Source organism: Mus caroli, chromosome 10, assembly GCF_900094665.2.
Source record: "Mus caroli chromosome 10, CAROLI_EIJ_v1.1, whole genome shotgun sequence".
Lineage (NCBI taxonomy): Eukaryota > Metazoa > Chordata > Mammalia > Rodentia > Muridae > Mus > Mus caroli.
This window is the reverse complement of record NC_034579.1, coordinates 603,274-622,486: the sequence shown is the minus strand read 5'-3', so window position 1 is coordinate 622,486 and position 19,213 is coordinate 603,274. Positions and strand designations below refer to the sequence as shown.

The 19,213-nt window shown below is 43.2% G+C and overlaps 1 protein-coding gene across 6 annotated transcripts in view; it reads right to left on the bottom strand.

Annotated features, from left to right (window-relative positions):
* Positions 1-19,213, bottom strand: part of Plekhg1 (pleckstrin homology and RhoGEF domain containing G1) — a 242,224-nt gene that overhangs the window by 100,125 nt on the left and 122,886 nt on the right. Inside the window, exon 1 of one of the 6 annotated variants that reach the window (XM_029482413.1) lies at positions 3,357-3,395. The exons of the other annotated variants lie outside the window; for them this stretch is intronic. Within the exon in view, the coding sequence (XP_029338273.1) occupies positions 3,357-3,369 (13 nt within the window). The 5' untranslated portion in view covers positions 3,370-3,395. Of the gene's footprint in view, positions 1-3,356; positions 3,396-19,213 lie in introns of those variants that run through there. 6 annotated transcript variants of the gene reach the window in all.

Genomic DNA, 19,213 nt, shown 5'->3' with positions numbered 1-19,213 from the left:
CAGTTAACAGCCTGGGTACCTCACTCAGCAGAGTTGCACGGACTTTAAAGAAGTATTTTAAAAGTTCTGCCTGTAGGCAAATGCCTAAAATCAAAATGTGCAGGATTCTTCTTTTTTATTGACAGTTAAATTCTATTATATGTATAAATACTAAGTAGTAAATACAGAATAATTTAATTTGCATATTTTAGTAAATTGGACTCATTTGGGATTTTAAGTTTTCCTAAGGCCACTTGTCTTTAAAAATGTCACCTCTCTCTCTCTCTCTCTCTCTCTCTCTCTCTCTCTCTCTCTCACACACACACACACACACACACACACACACACACACACACACTAAAGTGAAATAAAACACTATGACTATCCTGAGATAAAGTTCCAATGCCCATTACCCAAGACTGGATCTCCATCATCTTACACTTAATGATCTCACACCATCAGACACTTTTCAGTACACATTCCACTGAAAGCCTTAAGCTGTGGTTATGAGAAAAAAAAAACAAACCAACCCAGCATTCGCAAATCAACTTTAATACAGCAATTTCTATCAGGCCTATTAGGTGATTTGGAGCTAACAACATAATAGGATAATTTGTGTTAATGCTTGCTTCCTTTGAATGGGTCTGTGTGCACTCGGGCTTCTCTACTCATCAATTCAGACAGCAATGCATGTTTGGAAGACACTGTGGTAGGATGTTTGTTCTCTCATGTCCACCAGATCAACTGACATCACGAAGTTAAGGATGCTAGGAGACCTGGTGAGTGGAAGCCTCCTCCCCTAACCCTCAGCCTGTGGAAACAGCCTTACTTTTCCTTTTGTGACCACCATAGTGGTTTCTTTGTTCTTATTAGTGTTTGTGAACCCACACCAGAGCCCAGATATACCCTCCTTTCCACTTCGCCAAATCGCCTCCATCTTCCTATCTAAGTCTCCACAGCCACCCTTATTGTGGTTCCTCCTGGTCAAACAGGTACTTATTCCACTCAGAGTAAGCTTTCAGCAAACCTTCTCTCCAAACACAGTGAGATTAGTCACACTATTAGATACACATGTATCGTCCTTCGTGGATAAAGACACATTGCTGCAAAGTCACTCTTTTTGAATCCTCTTCTAGCACTGGTACAATTGGGAGGAGGTGACTTTCCCATGTTGTCATCTGGAATGAGGGATGGAGACCCCAAGGAATATCATGTAACATGGACATATCTAGAGTAACTAGAACACAAGCTAGCAAGAAAAGAAAACTTGGGCCAGCAGGTGGCCTGGAAGTCAGCAGGATAAGAAAGTCCTCTGTCAGTAAAAATTAAAACCTTTCCTAGAGTTTGCCACAGCCTGGAATCCATCCCACCACAAGCTGACTATTCCTTGCCTGAATGCTCAGGATTGATGGGTTTCAGAATTTTTTTTGGATTTTGAAATATTCATATATACATTGTCTATCTTGGGCATAGACACAGTGTTTTCATTTTCATAGCATATACATACACCCATGCACATAAATTGAAATTAATTCTCAACAACATTTGCTATACTTTGGTGCAGGAGACAACGTTTTTGTCATCTGGAATTTCCCATTTGTGATATTATGTCAACACTCCAAGTGCTCTGAGATCTGTGGGTTTCTGGTTTCCCAGTATTTCAGTCAGGTTTTCAGAGTAGGGTTTATACTATGTGCTAGAAACTAAGTCTTAAGCTAGGGAGATGGCTGTTAGGAAAGTCTTTGCCTTGCAGGCATGAGAACTGAGTTCAGTTCCTAGAGGTGATGACACACACACACACACACACACACACACACACACACAAACACACAATCTCAGGGACAATGAGATGGGAGGAGACAGGTGGGTCCCTGCACCTCACTGGTGAGCTACCCTAACCTACTTGGGTGCTGTTCCTCAAGTTTTAGGTCAAAAAAGACTTTATCTTAAGCACAAGGTGCAAAGTGCCTAGGAAATGACACCCAGAGGGGTCCTCTGGTATACACCTGGGTATGAACTCATCCAGGAGCACATGTGAGCATGCATGTGCACACTAAAAAACCCCAAATACCTAAAATCTTTCTTGGTATAGGTAAAAGCTATGAGTGAAAACTGTAGCTTCCTCTGGGAAAGAATCACAGGGTCATTGCCCCAGTGCCAAGAGTTAGCCTGTCTTCTCTTCTACGAACTACCTTGGGATGTTAGCAATGAGACTATAGTGGTTTTGTTTAGTTGTTTAGGATAACGAGAGGAGGTATGCATGTAGTATAGCCACCAGGACTTCTAGGCTGGTCCCACTGAAACACTGCAAATTCTGAAGCCATCTAACAGTGCCAAGACACTGGACAAGGGATACCCCAGACATGGTAGGAAAGGAAAAGGGGAACTCAAGGAAGGAGTTAGCCTCAAATTATACAGGGTCAGAAAACTTTATAAAGTTGCATTATGGTTTCAGATGAAGGAGCTGAAAATTGCAGGAGACATTTAAAACCAACTCTTTTCTGATGCGCAGTCTTCCACAACGCATCCCCAATTCGTGTTTAGTCTATTAGAAGTTTTCCTTCAGCACAGAGGTAGATATTTTTACATATTCTGAATACGTCACAGAAAAAAATGTGATGAATATGAAAGTCATGGCATATCCCTAACAGCCCACATCTGCTTAGGAGTCCCTTTGAAGGGCACACGGACATTCTTTCTCCTAAGGAGGAGTGGTAGTGAACTAACCCCCGTGCACTGCAGACACTCTGCCTATATTCTAAGCCCAGAGAGCATCCCTAGCTACATCTGTCTTATGGTCATTACATGGGTGTTTGACCACACACTTGGCCAAACAAAGGGTGACCTGGCAATTTTCTTTCCAAAGGGCTGTCTGTAAGCAAGATGACTTCAAAGCTATCTGTCTTTGTTGTTACCTAGTTAGAAAGTCTTTACTATCAGTGGAAGATGGTGGTTTAAGGGGCATGTAAACCATCAGCCTATTGGAGAAGAAATGTGAAAATCTTTTTCCGTTTGCTCTGGAGAACTAAACCCACTGAGAGAAACAGAACCACACACACTAGTTACTCAATAGTCAATCAATAGAAAAGTCTAGTTACTTCCCCAAACTCCCCGCTGCACCATCTTTAGGGACGTCTCTGGAGGACTCTCTGTAATCCCAGCACTTGGGAGGCATGTCTGTGAGTTCCAGGCCAGCCGGGTCTACAGAGCGAGTTCCAATATTGCCTTGGCTACACAGAGAAACCCTGTCTCAAAAAACAAAACTAAGCAAACATCTGAGCAAACAAACCTGCAGCACCCACTTCTTTGCAAACACTGGTTTTCACAGCCCACCCTCCAAACCAATTTAGGATTTCGTTTCTTCCTTGTGTTCCTACCGTGATCAGCCATGCAGGGAATGCGATGGCCAAATTGCTTCCAGATTCTCAACTCTTGCTCTGTTGCAGGTGTCCCAACTGGTTCATGTCTCTGGGCTGAAGACGAGCCTTAGCTCTTTTTCTTTTTGTTAGGACATTGGCCTTTATTCTCCAGAGCACTGAAATCAAGTCTTAGTTATTTCTGAACTGAGTAGCGTTCAGATAGCAAGCAAGCAAGCATGTTACAAATAGCTTCTTGCTTTCAATTATCTATCAGTCCCATCTTTAAGGACACCTCGGGAGGACTCGCTGTGCAAAGCACAATGGAAGAATTATCCCTGGAGCATGCAGTTGGCTTTTAGACACATCCCTCCCTACCCACCCCCAGGAGATAACAAACATCAAATCCATTCATAGCCAGAGGCATTCCACACAATCTCTCTTTCTACAAACACTGACACAATGTATTTGAACTTGAGCAGAGGCTTGGGTGTGCAGCTGAAATCCCACGTTTGCCTTTCCAAAATGCAAATTAAAAAAAAAAAAGAATCTGTACAGTTTCAGAGGAGTCACCGTTTTCATGCCCCAGCAGAAGAGGCAACCCCCTCCCCACCCCCGCCCCTGTTTGCTAGCTTCCCCCTCTCCTCGCCAACACAGCTTCCTGGGGTGCACTAAGGTAAGAGGAAGACTCTGTGGCCAGCTGTTTCCAGTTGTTGCATAAACTGTAGCTTCAGAGACAGTTATCAAAACAGCAGAGGTGAGGGTATAAGCTTGCAGGGAGACACAGGCCAGCCACTTGGAACAAATGTAAGTCAGTGCAGGATCCCACTCCAGCACGATGCCCTTACTAATATCACCTCCAGGCATCACGGGGCGGGGAAAGGGGAGACCTGTACCACCCAAACTACAAACCACACAGGGTTGTTGAAGTTTGATTCATGGCCTATGAGCAAATGAATTTATCTCCGGGGACACTAATTTCTAGGTCTGGAGAGGGACGATGGAGCATGCATTCATTTGATCTTGACCATGAAAACAATCCTACTCAGGCAAAATGTGTACCTGGCCAGAAACAGCACATATCCCAGAAAAGCACTCCCTCAGTAGGAAGTGCCTATGGCTCCAGGCTTTGGGAGATTTTGTTCTAAACTAAAGGCCAGGAGGACCACAGATCGGAGCATGCAATCACAACAATTAGAATTGCCCATGTGTTACCATGGTGAAGGCAGAGCAGTGTAAATAGCAAGGGCTTGAGGATCCCTTCTCTTGGCTTTAACAGCCTCACCCCTCACTGGCCTTCACTTAGAGGTAGCCACTAAGCCCCAGGTTTCACACTGGAGGCTGCTCCTGGACACCAATTTCCCCTTCTTGGAAGCTCTTGACAAGCAGGATGGGACAAGCCTTAAATCCAATAATGACAAGTGTCGTGAGCAGCGGAGAGCCGGCTGTGTGTTGTGCTGCAGATAGGAGCCATCATGATTGTATACATTTGCTCTTATTTATTTATTTTTTTTAGCTCATCTCTCTCCCATGTTCTCAATCTGTCCTTCAAGCAAGAGAGAGAGAGAGAGAGAGAGAGAGAGAGAGAGAGAGAGAGAGAGAAGGAAAGAGATAGAGAGAGAGAGAGACAGACAGACAGACAGACAGACTCTGGACAGTAAAATCCGGTTCTTTTAGGTTGCCTTCACACAAGTTTCCCATGCAACCTCACAGAGTAAACTCGGCGGGGGCCGGGCTCATCTTTCATCTTATAGTTAATGACTTGGGATCCAACCTGAGAGAGTCAAACCTGCTGAAAGTTTCAGGGAGCCCTTGCGCTTGCCTAATCCCAGTTCCCACAGGGGCTCATGAAGTAACTTGTTTATACTAACAGAACAAAGGAAGGGGGAGAGAGCTCTCTGTTCCAAGACAGGTCTTTCTTAATTAGGTCCCAAAACAAGTGTAGCCAAATTTCTTGTGGTTCATCTTAAATAAAACCCCATCAGATCCTTTGCAAATATAAGAAGAGAAAAAGAAGAGGGAGGGAGACCACATATAGACATTAGCCTTTGTTGAGGCAGTGGATGCAGCCAACTCTTTTATTTCTCCCTTGAATGTTATCTCTACATTTTTTTTTTGTTAATGAGTATGGTTTGGGGCATTACAACACAAAAGGGACAAAATAAAATCCACACAATGGCAATCCTTATGTGCTGAACACAGTTGCACCCCACCCCCAGCTTTCTAGGGTATTCTGTCTCTAGAGGTGGATACCTTATGCTCTTTCCTTCAGCAAGCACTTTCTTGACTAGGCTCTTCCCAGTCTTCAGTTGTCCTATTGATTCTCACCTTGTACTTTATTGACCAGGCTCTCTTCCCAGTCTTCAGTTGTCCTATTGATTATCACCTTGGGCAGATGCACATGACAGGAAAACACAAAAACAATCCTGTTTTTGTGTCCATGTGATTCTTTAGTTACTAGAGATTTGCTCTCAGGGTTCTGTGCATATTTACTTCTGTTTTTTTTTTTTTTTTCCCTTCAGAATACCATGAGCCTTAAGCTTTACTTTTCTTCTCTTATGGAAATGGTAACCATTTACTTCTTGATAGAAGTACTTACTGAAGCTATCCTGGAGGCTGGCTTTCACAGGAAGGAGCAAGAAGGATACTTTGAACCTCTTGGTTCTGGGGGAGCCTGGGGTATTATCTCTGTATTCCTCAGTGGCCACCTTCTCCCCATGCCTTAGGATTCTGGCTTGCTATTGCTTCCACGATAGGATTTTAGAATTGCCTCAGTCCTTAGGCCAACTTACTGCTGTAAAATACTGAAGATATTAGTATTTTTAAAGCCCATCTAGGTAATAAATACTCTTATCCTCTGCCGACCTAGAGTTTGGCTAGGGAGCTAGATTTAGGACAGTCATCTGAGCAGGTGACCTCATGAGAAGTGCATCTGGTTTAAGAGGCTCAGGGGGTCACAGAAAGACAGAAGAAGGGGTGGGGTTTGCTGGTAGCAATCTGGAGGGACTTTCCTGAGGAAGAGATGTGTGAACTGGCATCTGAAATCTGAGAAGAAGCAGGTAAGAGGTATGAGGTGGGGAGAAAAGGCCCATCTGTCAGGATGCTTTACTACCTGTAGGCCCAGGGTGTTCATACAGATGGCGATCACCCAAGCTGATTTTGTTCCCTTGTGTGTAAATACCACAGAGTTACACAGCATAGTTAAAGTAATGCTTATTCTAACAGGTCCTCTTTCAGGAACTGTCCTTTTCTAAGCTGAAGTGATCTTATTTTTTAATCTCTCTCTCTCTCTCTCTCTTCCTCTCTTTGTGTGTGTGTGTGCGCGCGCGTGTGTGCGTGTGTATTCTCCTATTCTAAACACTTGGCAGAGCTGCATAGACAGAGAATGTTATTGTCTGGCCACGTGGATGGGGTCTTTTCATAAATATAAACCGCACCTCAAATTTCCCTACCCAGCACTTTCAGAGTAAAATGAACGTCAGCGATGTAAAAGAAGGAGGCACGAGGAATGTGCTCATAGATGGGAAGCTGGTGAGCCTGCTCTGTCTTGAAGCTTCTAGGGGCCATATGAAGTGACCATGTGTATCCAGTTAGCCACTCGTGCTATATATAGGGCCTGAAGCCAGAGATAATTACCCAGTTGTTAATATGGCTTTGAATGGAATACTGACTTAAGGGTCTAGATGAATTAGTTATAGCAAAACAGTGAGATACAGTGAATTAAGCCACTCCAAAAGTAAAAAGGAGTCAAGCTTCTCCCATTACTCCCAGTTATCACCTTACTGGTTGAGGAATACAAAGCATCCCCAAAGCTAAACTTATTTTGTACAATCAACATCATCTTTTATTGTGCATGAAAAGAGGTGTGCAAAGGAACCAAGGTCAGGGATTGGGATGTGTGGGGTCCCAGCTCTCCTGGACGTTGTTATCCTGGCTGAGTGGCTACCATGTCTTTGATCCAGATTATACCTCAACTACTAAGATGAGAGATCTAGAGCTTCTTGGAAATTGATGTCTATATGAAGGTGAGGGCAGGCACAAGTTAAGGTGAGAGTCTGTGATTGGGCAATGGAAAAGGAAGGCAGGAAGAGATTTTTAGAGATGGGAAAGGACAGAGAGGAGGAGGAGGGAAGATGGAGGAAGAGAAAGACGATCCAGATTCCACGTGGCTTTAAATAGCCACAGGTAGCTATGAATATCTTATAAGGGATGGATAATTACAAGACAGTTTGTCTTATCTAGGTGGGCAATTTATATCAATTGGTTCTGAGTTCATTGTGTGGGCTTTTTGTGGGGTGAGAATTTAGTGATATAAACCTGACTTATAAATTACAAGGCTCTAGAGTTTGGATTTTACTGGGTTCCTGGGATTTGGGACCGCTGACCACAGTGGATGGATGGCTGGGAATGGGAGCAGAATCTGCTCCAAGAGAACCGCAAGGTGGGTGGGCAGTTCACTACATGGGGCTAGCCATGGAGGCAGTGAGGCTGCTGGGGCCAGAGAGGAGCTGGCATTAGCTCGGGAAAATGCCTTTTTTAATATCTCCTGCAACAGTTTCTGGCCTTCAAAAACACATTTCCAAAGGTATGAATCAAAGATTCCACAATTCCAGGGATGCAATGGCATCATGACCTACTTGATAGTTCCACAGACCATCTTCCTTCAGGCTTTAAGACAACTTTAGCCTCATCAAAGTGGTCCCACCAACATGGGTAACCATGGGCTGATGCATGAATCTGCTGATGCCGACTCTGTATATAGAGACTGGATTAAAATCCCCATGATTCCTTCCTTACCCAGCAGGAAGCAGAAATCCTAATTCAGCTCTTAGCAAGGGTAAAACTCCCTCCCCAGGTTTCAGTATCAGCTGACAGTCTACTTTGTCTGCCTCTCAGGTCCACACTCTGGCTGCTCATTAACATCATTCCAGAGTCTACAAAGTTGCATTCTGAAAGCCAAATAATCAAGTAGATGAGCAAAAAAGGGCTCACTTCAGCACAGGGGTATTGTCATAATTTGTGGCTACAACCCAACCAAAGCATGTGATGCTCTACTAGAAGACAGGGGCTGACCTCCCAGACCTCACCCCAGGCAGCTCACAACTACCTGTAACTCCACACCCAGGGAATCCAATGTTAGTCGGGCCTCCACAGGCACCCAGATACATGCAGCATGCACTGCATACCTCCCCTACTCCCCCAAATAAATCTTAAAAGATGAAGTTGAATCAACTACACAACTGCAAACTTTATGCTCATAAGCCTCAGAAAGCTGAGACATGGGGCCAGCTTGGGCTAGCCCGGCTCTGTTTCAAAAGTAAAGCAAAACAAATGTAGGGAGTGCAGGAAGTCCGGAGCTAGTGTGCATGCTTGAGTGTGCATGCTTGAGTGTGTGTGTCTTATTGACATGGGCGGAGCCATATCAAGGACCCCAGTGCTTAAGACTCATGGGAAAGTGGGAAGTCTTTCCTGGGCTAGGTTCAGGGCATGGCCAAGCCTTCACTCCTTGTGGGGGTGTGAATGTTGTTAGTGGGTATAAAGAATGTCCACATCTCCTCCTTGGTGTGTAACACTCTGAAGACTGTTTCCTACAGAGACTGTTCCTAAGATGATTAGCTAAACCAGCTTCCTTGTTCAAGTGTATATAATGACCCCGCTTCCTTGTTTATCTGTATGCAATAACTCCGCCTCCTTGTTCAGCCATACAAACCAACCCTGCCTCCCTGTTCAACTGCATATAATAAACATGGCGAGTTTGCAGTGGGACTGCAGTGTCTCCATCAGAGAGGCCACTCCACCCAGTCCTAGCTTTTCAGGGCCTTGCCTCCCCAGTCTGGTCTATTCTTGGAGCTGTGCTAGATGCAGCTTGCAATTCAGAACTGTTGCTCTCAAAAGGTAGAGTGTGGTCGATTCCAAGACCTCCAGGGAGTCCGTACTCTCCTCCCATTAGTCTGGATAGAACAAAGTCACTGTGATAAGATGTCTTTGAGACTAGAAAACTGTAGCTGTTCCCGCTCTACAGTTGCTTTTGCAGCTGGTTCAAACTGGTTTACAGAGGGCCTGGCTAAAATGTCCCCTGGAAAGAGAATTCTGTCAATATCTAAAGGTGGTACTCTGGTTTTTATTTTAGGTGTGTATAACAGATTCTACATGGGAGTCTGCATTGGGTGAAGCTGCCAAGGAGTTTGTCTGGTAACAGTGAAAGAGACTGCGAGAATCAGGAGAAGGAAGCAACATTGTTGAGAGTATAACAGGCAGGGGAATTTGGTTTTGTTGCTCTTCTGAAAAATAAGCCAAGATCCACTGGTTGCAAATGCCAGATTCGGCACATTATATTCCTGTCTCACTAGTCTCTTGTCCCTTTTGAAAAACAATAGGCAGAGTAGAGACTTAGAAATGGAGATTTTAATCCCATCAAAACAAATAGGGTTGCACAACTAGGCTTTGCTGCAAGGAGAAAGGAGGCCTGAGAGGCCTGGAGGAACATTTGCCAGTCTGGTCTCCAGTCACTCAGAGGGTGTCTGGAGGCACCAGTCCACCATTAGCGTTTTTTCCCTAGAAAGGAGAAAAGTCTTGTCCTGTCCCCAACCCGTGTTTATATCTTTCTGAACTCTGAAGATAAAAATCCGAATACACTGAGGCCTCTGAGGGGCTTCTCAGACATAGGGCCCTCTCTGATATGTGATATCTTCCCCTCAGGAGCTCAGGGGGAGGAGAGGAGGGGGATAGAAAAACAAACCTGACCACTTTCCCCTAATGCTGGTGTGAAAGAAAAAAAAAAGAGCAGAGATCTAAGCGCTTGCTTCTCTGAGTTTGTGGATCAAACTGGTCTGACTTCAGACTATTTACTGCACACAAAATTTCTCTCCCCAATCCTGAGGTTTATAAAGAGTCCACCAGCTCATCTCATCTGGGGAGCCCTGGTACCTCCTCTTCTTACACAGTAAGGCAAAAGTAGAATAACTGGTAGCTCCACTCAGGGTGCAGGAGCACAGGCTCTTGCCTGGCCTTCTGCGCATGCTCCCTCTTCAGATGCCTAGGGCCAAGAAAAAGTTACAGGTGGTGGGTTTTTTATATCTTCCTCATGGATAAAAATCACTTTGATTTTGTTGCCTCTGAAGATGAGCTAAACCACTTATAATCTGTAAAAATGAGCGCTCCGATGATGTACCTTCAAAATGGACCTTGCATTCCATTCTATTGTAGACATTTAGATTTTAACCTATTTAGACATTTTATTACGTCAGTCATTGTAAATGGTACCGTGAACCAAATGCTTGATGAATGCAATTGCCAATGGCACACACACACTCCCACCAGTCTTTCTTCCAGGTATGATCTAACCCTCAATGGACTGAATCATTGCTGCCAAAGCCCTAACACCCAAGGAAGTAATTAAAATTAAATGACATCACAAGGGTGGGGGCCCTAGTCCAAGAGGACTACTATTCCCACAAGGCGTTAGCTGGCTCAGTTGGTAACGTGGCTCCTTGTGAGAGTAAGAACCAGCGTTGGATCCACAGACCCTTGTAAAAGGACTGGGAGTCATTACTCAGGTCTATAATCTCAGCACCGAGGAGGCAGAGACAGCCAGATCCCAGAGGACCATTGGCCTGCCAGTCTCAAGGTGGGTGGGGGAAGTCAGATACCCCTGGAACTGGAGTTACAGATAGTTGTGAGCCACCTGGTGGGTGCTGGGAATTGAATCTGGGTCCTCTGCAAGAGCAAGAGATAATCTTCACTGCTGCTGAGCCAATTCTTCAAGCCCTTAGTTTGTATTAAAGACGAGTCGCAAAAGCGCGTGAAACAAAGCTGTAAACGTCGTAATTTCCATCTCCGAAGTTTCAGAATGTTTTAGGGAAAGTCACCTTTGCAGCCAGCTGACTATGAGTACTTCCTAGGTGCTCAGCCTCTGCTCTGTGCTCGCAGGCTGACTCCTTACCCACCTTCTTTAGGCATGGGAAGGATCGCTTTTAATTAACAAGGGCTCAGTGCATAGCAACGTTAGGTGATTAATATATCCTGACTATGTCTCTCTCTCTCTCCCTAACTCCACCCAGATCCTCCCCTACTTCCCCATCATTTTCTTGCTCCTTCTCATTAAAAGACAAACAAGAATCTACTAGAAGGAGGAGGAGATAAAAATAAACTGGAAGAGTACAAAACAAACAAAACCAAATAGCCAAAACAAGGATAGAAAACACATACAGCAGAGACACACACACGCTAGCAAACAGAAATCTCATCAAACCACAGATTTAGAAACCATGGTATACAAACTTCTCCTCCCCCTCCTTTTCTAATGATTTGCTTTATGTACACGCATGCACTACCTGCAGGTACACCTGCATGCCAGAAGAGGGCATCAGATCCTAGTATGGATGGTTGTGAGCCACCGAGTGGTTGCTGGGAATTGAACTCTCAAAAAGCAGGCAGTGCTCTTAACCACTGAGCCATCTCTCCAGCTCTAGAGTGAACCTTCTTACTATTAATGTTTCATTTTTTAAAGGAAACTGAAGTCTGGCAAAAGGATGATCTTGGGTCATCTGGCCCTCAGTTTACCCTGAGCTGGCATCAGACTCTCCTGTAAGACTTGGCTGACTGACAGTCTCACTCCAGAGCCTGCAATTCCAAGGAACTGGGCTGGGGACTCCAGAACTGCTAACAAATTTCCAGAAGGGTGATGCGCTGTAATCCTAAGGGTGCACTTTGAGACTCAACTTAGTGGAATCATTCAGATAGATGGTGGATGGCAGCCATGCTTATGGGAAGGATACAGCTAAGCAGAAAACACCTTCAAGAGTGTTTTCAAGAGTGAAAACACCTTACTTCAGTATAGGTACCTCTCCCGTGGGTGTGACACATGGGACATCTTCTGGTCTGCTGTCCCATGACCCACTCTAACACTGGCCCTTCACAAGACCCTCTGGATCTTCCCCAGCACATGGCCTACATGAGACAATAAAAACCTGCTCACTGTCAAGGATAAATATTATTCTCAATGTGAGCTATTTATCAAAACTTGTGATCTAAAATTTGGCTCTATCAATGCCAAACATAAGAGTTAGCAAAACTAGCAGGGGCCGTGGAGAGATGCCAGTATCCATTCCCCAGAAGGGGAGGAAAATTAGACAGTTTCAAAGTTTTCATTTATTTACATTATAAGTCAAAAGAATTTTTTTTTTTTTTGCTTATTTGGTTAGCTGTGAAGGCCCATTGCCTTCATTAAGATCCTTAATAAAATATTCAAAATGGGAATATTTTGATTATTAATATATACTTTTAATATTATTCTTAATGTTTTTATTTTTAACATTTTAAAAATAACAAAAATTTGATATTAATATTTTCTATTTAATTAATATATACTTTAATTATTATTCAGGCTTGCCACATTTAACCTTGTTTAGTTTTCTGTGGCCTTAAGGACTATTCTGAGGCATCAGTGACTTACTGAGTAGAGGCATATGGGCTGAGCCTGGTACATACGAAGTGCTGACAGAATGTCACCAGGGCTGGGGTAAAAATTTCATGGGTGAATTGGAAGGAGCCAAATGGTATGAATCAAGTTGAGTAGAGAAACATCATGACTTCAACCATCTTCCAGGGTGGTGAAGAGATTTAGAAACAGCAGCATCCCAGAATACCTATGGAGTACCTAAATTTACCAGTACCTAGATTTACCCGATGTATAGAAGCCTCTAGGGATTGAAGACACGCTAGTCATTTTGCATTGACTCACAACATCTTTTCTTGAATATCCACCAGGTACCAAAGTCCTCAGGTTCTAGACAATAGTTTTGGATTTATTTTTAAATAAGCATTTTAAATAAGCATTAAATAAACATTAGTATTTATTTTTAAATAAGCATAAATCAGGGGACCCTCTCTGTCCCCACAGGAAACCAACCCAATAATATACAAGAATCTCCTACACACTATACTAAGCTTGTCCAAGCCCAACAGCTCACAGAGCTAACGTATGATGGCAGACATTGGTAACAATCCAGTTCATAGGGCACATCCATGTTCTACCGGCCTGGATTCCAGCTGCACTTTGGTTGTGAGTAATGAATGACAAGAGCACGTAATGGGCAAAAGGTAGCATTTCCACCTTTATCTGATGTTACTTTGAACTGTACCATTATACCAGCTACAGGGAAAAGATTGCCCAAAATACACTTATTTGGTGGGGGGTGGGGGGGTCGGGGGGAGAGGAGAAGGGAGGGAAAGAGAGTGACCTAGATAATAATGACCAAATCATAATCAAATAAATTTATTTTCAAGACACCTCTAGGAATGAGAGTGATTAGTGAAACCATTTCACACCTTTAAAGAGCTGAACCCAAGATTTGGCACATGGATCAGAATTCACGGACTCCCATCTCCAATCATACACAATTGTCAGGTAAGAACAAATTAAGGGGCTTTAGAACTTTGAATATTGTCTGACTTCCAGTGGCATTTACAGGTGCTTGTATGTTATTACACACCCTCAAGGAATTTTTAGCAATTACCATTACAGTATTTACATACATATTTTCTTAACCAATTTGCTAAATTACATAAAGACATGCTTCCTAGAGCATACTCTGCGCAAGTGTGTGTGTGTGTACATGTGTGTATGTACATGTACTCTTGTGTGTATGTGTTTGTGGACCTGTGTATGAGAATAATAAAACTAGATATTTTAATGAGCTGGAATAAGTAGGATTTTCCTGTATGTCTTATTTTCATAATATTTAGTCAACTTAAAGAGTCAAATCATTAATATGCTAATGATTTTTAATGACCATCACTAACATAACAAGGTCAAAGTTGATAGCTTTGATGATAAGGTCACTCATAGTTGAGCTTCAGTTTCCCTAAGAACTAAAAAAAGAATCTATATGAGAATTTGATTATTGTGAAACAGTAAGGATGATTAGAAACAATTTATAGACTAAAAAGTGACTATAATAACAAAATTTCAATTACTGAAGCTTACAGAATTCCATTTGATATATTATCAATGTTTAGTCTTTACTTATAACATTATATTAAAGATAAACAAGAAACAGAACAAATGCCTCAAGTGTTCATAAGAAGCAGACCCCTAAGAGTTGATTATAAAAAAGTCTAGGATTACACTCCTAAGCAGACACTAAGCAGATCAAAAATGTGGGGACATTTTTGATCCTTCTTATAAGAAAGTTGCCCTGGTATTAGAAAACAAAACATGGCCTCGTTCCTTTACACTCTAGGGGACTGTCTGCATCCTCTCCCTCCAGTGAGGCTGGCCAGGGTAAACACATGTCTCAATAGGTGGAGAAGCCAACCTCCTCTCCAGCTGTACAGAGCTGACCACCCTGCTGGGGCCACTTGGATTCTCAATGAGCAAGCACAACTTTCATAAAAGGACTCCCCATCCCAGGGCCAGCCCCAGGCAAGAGTTTGAATTAGAAATTTATCCTGGGCTATAGTGTGCCCCCTCCCAAACCCCAGGGACCAAGTCACAGTACAACCCATTTGAGTGTCGTCTAACCTACCCCCACTCTCTGTCCCCACTCATATCTCTCTCCTTAAGGTCAAATGTCCTATGCTGGGATACCCCACAAAGATTCCCAGGAAACTGAGAAAGCTACAATAACCCACCCATGGCTAAAGAACAGGAGAGCAGCTATCCCATTTCCAAGTTCAGCAAACTTTCAATTGCTTACAACAGACTAAGCTAGTCTATGGACATTAGGAATTAAAATTTTACTACTAGATTCATTTTTGTTTTTTAGGGTCAGGAATTTACACATTCTCTATACAGGTTTGTACTCTTTTAAGGAAAGATATTAATATTACTGTGGGAGGGAATGGGGAAGCGAATGAACACATGGAAGTCATATGGTTGCCAGAGAACAGCTTTGTGAAGTTGCTTTTCTCTTTCTACCCCAGGTGGTTTCCAGAGATTGAACTCAAGTTGGCAGCTTCTACAGCAGGTTGTATGGCAAGCGCCTTTATAACTGAGCCTTCTCTCTGGCCCACAGTCTCTATTTTTCAGAATCAAATAATCATATGTATTCTATTTTAGTGCTTGGAGAAATCTGAAAGTGTTAAAAAATTCACATATTTAAAAAATATTCCTCACAGGACATGCTTACAATCTTTTCAAGCAACCTTTAGCCAAAGGCAGCATGTTCTCACCTTCCACTTCCATGTGAGTATGGATGGATGTGTGTGTGTGCGTGTATATGCATGTATGTGTGTATAGAATTTTAGACATATAAAATATATATTTAGACATAGAAAATATGTAAGTACATAAAACAACCAATATAATTAAAACCAAGAAACTTTTGATTGGCTATAGCATAATTTTTCATACTTTCTTGGTGATATAATAAGACTTCTATTAAATGCACAATATGTAAATAATCCTTCCATAAATAGCTTTTTGGTCTCAGAAGAGTAAGCTTCATTCATACAGAGAAACTTGGGGACATTCCCTCTTCCTAGATAACCATCTATGTCTGGATTTGAAGCATTTGCAAAACTCTGCTCATGACTCACTCATCCCTCAACTATTGAGAGGCAGCCAGTGTACGTGACACGGAGACATTCTTATTCAGACACACAGCCACAGAGCCAGGCCAATGGGGCTGAGGAAAAGGCCACCACTGTACTCAGTGCCACCAACCTCCATGGGCAGAAAGTAGGGGCACATTCACTAGCATGCAATTAGATGTTCAAAGGTTTTATGGCATTGTTAACAAATGTCTCAATAGCATCCTATGGCTTTGAATTAAAAATGGAAGACTTTATTCCAGAGCTGGCAGCCTGCTTCCCCCTGCCTCCCAACTTAGGGGTTCGGGGACAGAGACAATGATCCGAGCCAAGAGAACTCACTCCACTCCCCCCTTTTCTTGGCCTTAGTGCCTGATCCTTGATCTCACTAAAAGCTTCTGCTAGACGTCTCAGGATTTTCCATCTAAACTGTCAAAGAAGTGATTTAAAGGACATGTGGACTTTAAACATCTTCACAGAAGGAAGGCATGTTCCAGGACACTGACTGGAGTGCTCCCAGAGCAAGTCTCATGGACAGTCAGGACACCGGACACTATTTTAGACTGACAAGAGCTTTCATACTCACAGCAGAACTAACACAGAGAAGGGCCCCTGCTGACTTGCTGTGAACACAGCTAAGGATAATGACAAATCTACATTTTAAGGCCATGATCCTAAATTTGTATTATGTTCATAATTCCCCCCTTCTTTCCTAGTAATGAAACATACTTAATCTCCGTATAAGAATTTATGTACAACATTTCCTCTATTCTAGGCGGGCATATTTTATTCTGATAAAATTGCAGTGACAAGCTTTCTAGAGATGACAGAAACTTTAGTTTCAGACCTTCAGAAGGTGATACTAAAGAACATTTGGGAACTGGGGCTGTGTGGGCACCAACGCAAGGAGCTGATACACAGAGGACCATTCTGTCCTCAGAAGAAAATCTTCATTGTGAAGATGAGCAATTCAAAGCTCAGCACACTATGTAACAAGTCCAAGGTTATATACAGTCTTGAGCAGAGGATCCAGCACATCACCGGAATCTGCCTCCTCTCGTGCGAGTGTTCTAACCCATTATCCTATATCTGAAAGTGTCAGGGAAACCAGGCGAACACTTTCTCTATGAGGAAGAAATGCCTTTAGCCCTGGGGGCTCCTAGTCTGAAGGACTAAGCTATATCTCCGTTAAATTCCTAATGTATTCTACATCCTTATCTGAAGTTCAAACCAACTCTTGGTTACTTGGTATTTGAAATCTTTCCAGAGCCATCAAGTATGGAAAAGTAGGTTTGTAAAAGCTAAGTTCAAGGTCCAGAAGCATAGAGCACTGAATAATCATTTTGTAAAGAAAATGGAAGACAGGTTGATTTTCCAGTAAGACAGATACTGTTCTTTGGAGCAGAAACTATTCACTGAATATGAGCCGAAGGCCAATACACCCAACAACAACAACTACCACGGTTCACACGGAAATGAGAACACAGGGGAGACTTCCCAATTCTTTTAAAAGCCATTGTTGGCTATTAAAACATCAGTGCAGGGATGATAAAATACCCCTGGCCTTAGAATTCCAGAGGAACTGCTTCTGCTGAGTATTGTACACTCCATTTGTAGGGATTTCACTAGCATGCAAGCAGAACGACTATGGGCTTCTGGTGCAGTTCAGCCGTGGAGTTCTTGCCTAGCATGCGAGAGGCTCTGGATTGATCCCCAGATCGGGAGAAAAGGAATAAATAAATAGTAATTTACAAGGGCAAGGCAGCTCCAGTTGCTAGGAATTACCCAGAAAAACACTGACGGGATACAGGCTGACTTGCCATAGTAGCTGCCCATCAGGACTGACATGGACTGAGTACTTCCTGTGCAGTCCATCATCCTGAGCTTTCCCTTTTATGTAAGCTCATTTTAATTTTCATAGGAACCCCCGAGGCAGGTGCTACTATCATCCGTATTTTGTATTTGAGAAAGATTAGTCACTAAACAGGAAGTAACTTTTTTTGAGACAAGGTCTCACTATGTTGCTCTAGCTGTTCTAGAATTAAGTCTGTGGACTAAGCTAACCCCAAACTCAAGAAGATCTATCTGCCTCAACCTCCTGAGTTCTGGGATTAAAGGCATGCACTTGATGCCTGACCTAGGAAGAATCTTTTACCATTATTAAGTGGTGATTCTGGTATTTGAACTCAGAGGGTTCAACTAACTCTTAAACGATCCACAAAGCCTGCACTAACTGGCCAGGAGTGACTTCCTGAAGGGCTGTTTGCACTTTTTATCTGCCTCTGAAGCTAGTTACAAGGTCCCCGAATCCCTGAGCTGGGATCCTCATGGCTCGGAATTGTTATAGCTCTGTGCAGATAGATGCTCTCTAGGCACAGATATGTGACTTATACTACATGGAGCAAAGGAGCTGAGCCCTCAGTGGGCTCTTAGAAGAAGAGACTAGTGACTATATGAAGAAGGCTAAAAGGCTAAAAGGTGGTCACATGTAGAGAAGAAAGCCAGGCAGAGGCAATGGAGCACGAAGGGCCTCATTTGGCATGGACTAAAGAATTACGCTGGAGAATGACCAAGGAGAAGGGTGGTCACAGATGCAGAAATTCAGAGTCTTTTCCAGGTAGCTCAGAGGCATGGGTAATTTGGGCTTTGTTTGCTGACACTGGGACCTAAATGCGACCCTATGGTGTTGTATGGGATGGGATGGTATGCTTCATCTTTTTGAGAAATATAATAAAAGCCTTTCAAAGGCATTAGTGTCTCCATTTGCTATTCAGTCTTCTCTATAAATCCGAACCCCACAGACAATAAACAACAGCCATAACACTGTTCTCTTAAGCCACCAAGGAGAGCCCTCTGTCTGTTTCTGCTTGCTCCACTCCTTTCCCCTCATCCTTACTTCTGTCAGTTTTGTACCCACTTCCTCCATGAGACTCGCCAAGTCCAGTCTCTTGCCCCGAAAGCCACCACTCCACTCTCCTGCCTTCCTATACTCCCAATGTGAGTTGTTTTGTTGGGAAGGTTTGATGGAACCCATGAGTTCTAGAGATCAAGTCCAAGCTCCTTACATTGGTGCTTAGACCTTCTGTGTTCTGATCCGGAACCCTTTGGTCTTCACACCACCTCATCTTTGCTTGGAACACTGCCCTTTTCAAAGATGGCTGGCAAACATGGAAATCACCAACACACTCAGTAAACATGGGTACTGCCCACTTAGTTGTAATCTGTGAACATGCTGATTTCTTTCTTCCTTCCTTCTTTCCTTTCCTTTCCTTTCCTTTCCTTTCCTTTCCTTTCCTTTCCTTTCCTTTCCTTTCCTTTCCTTTCCTCTCCTCTCCTCTCCTCTC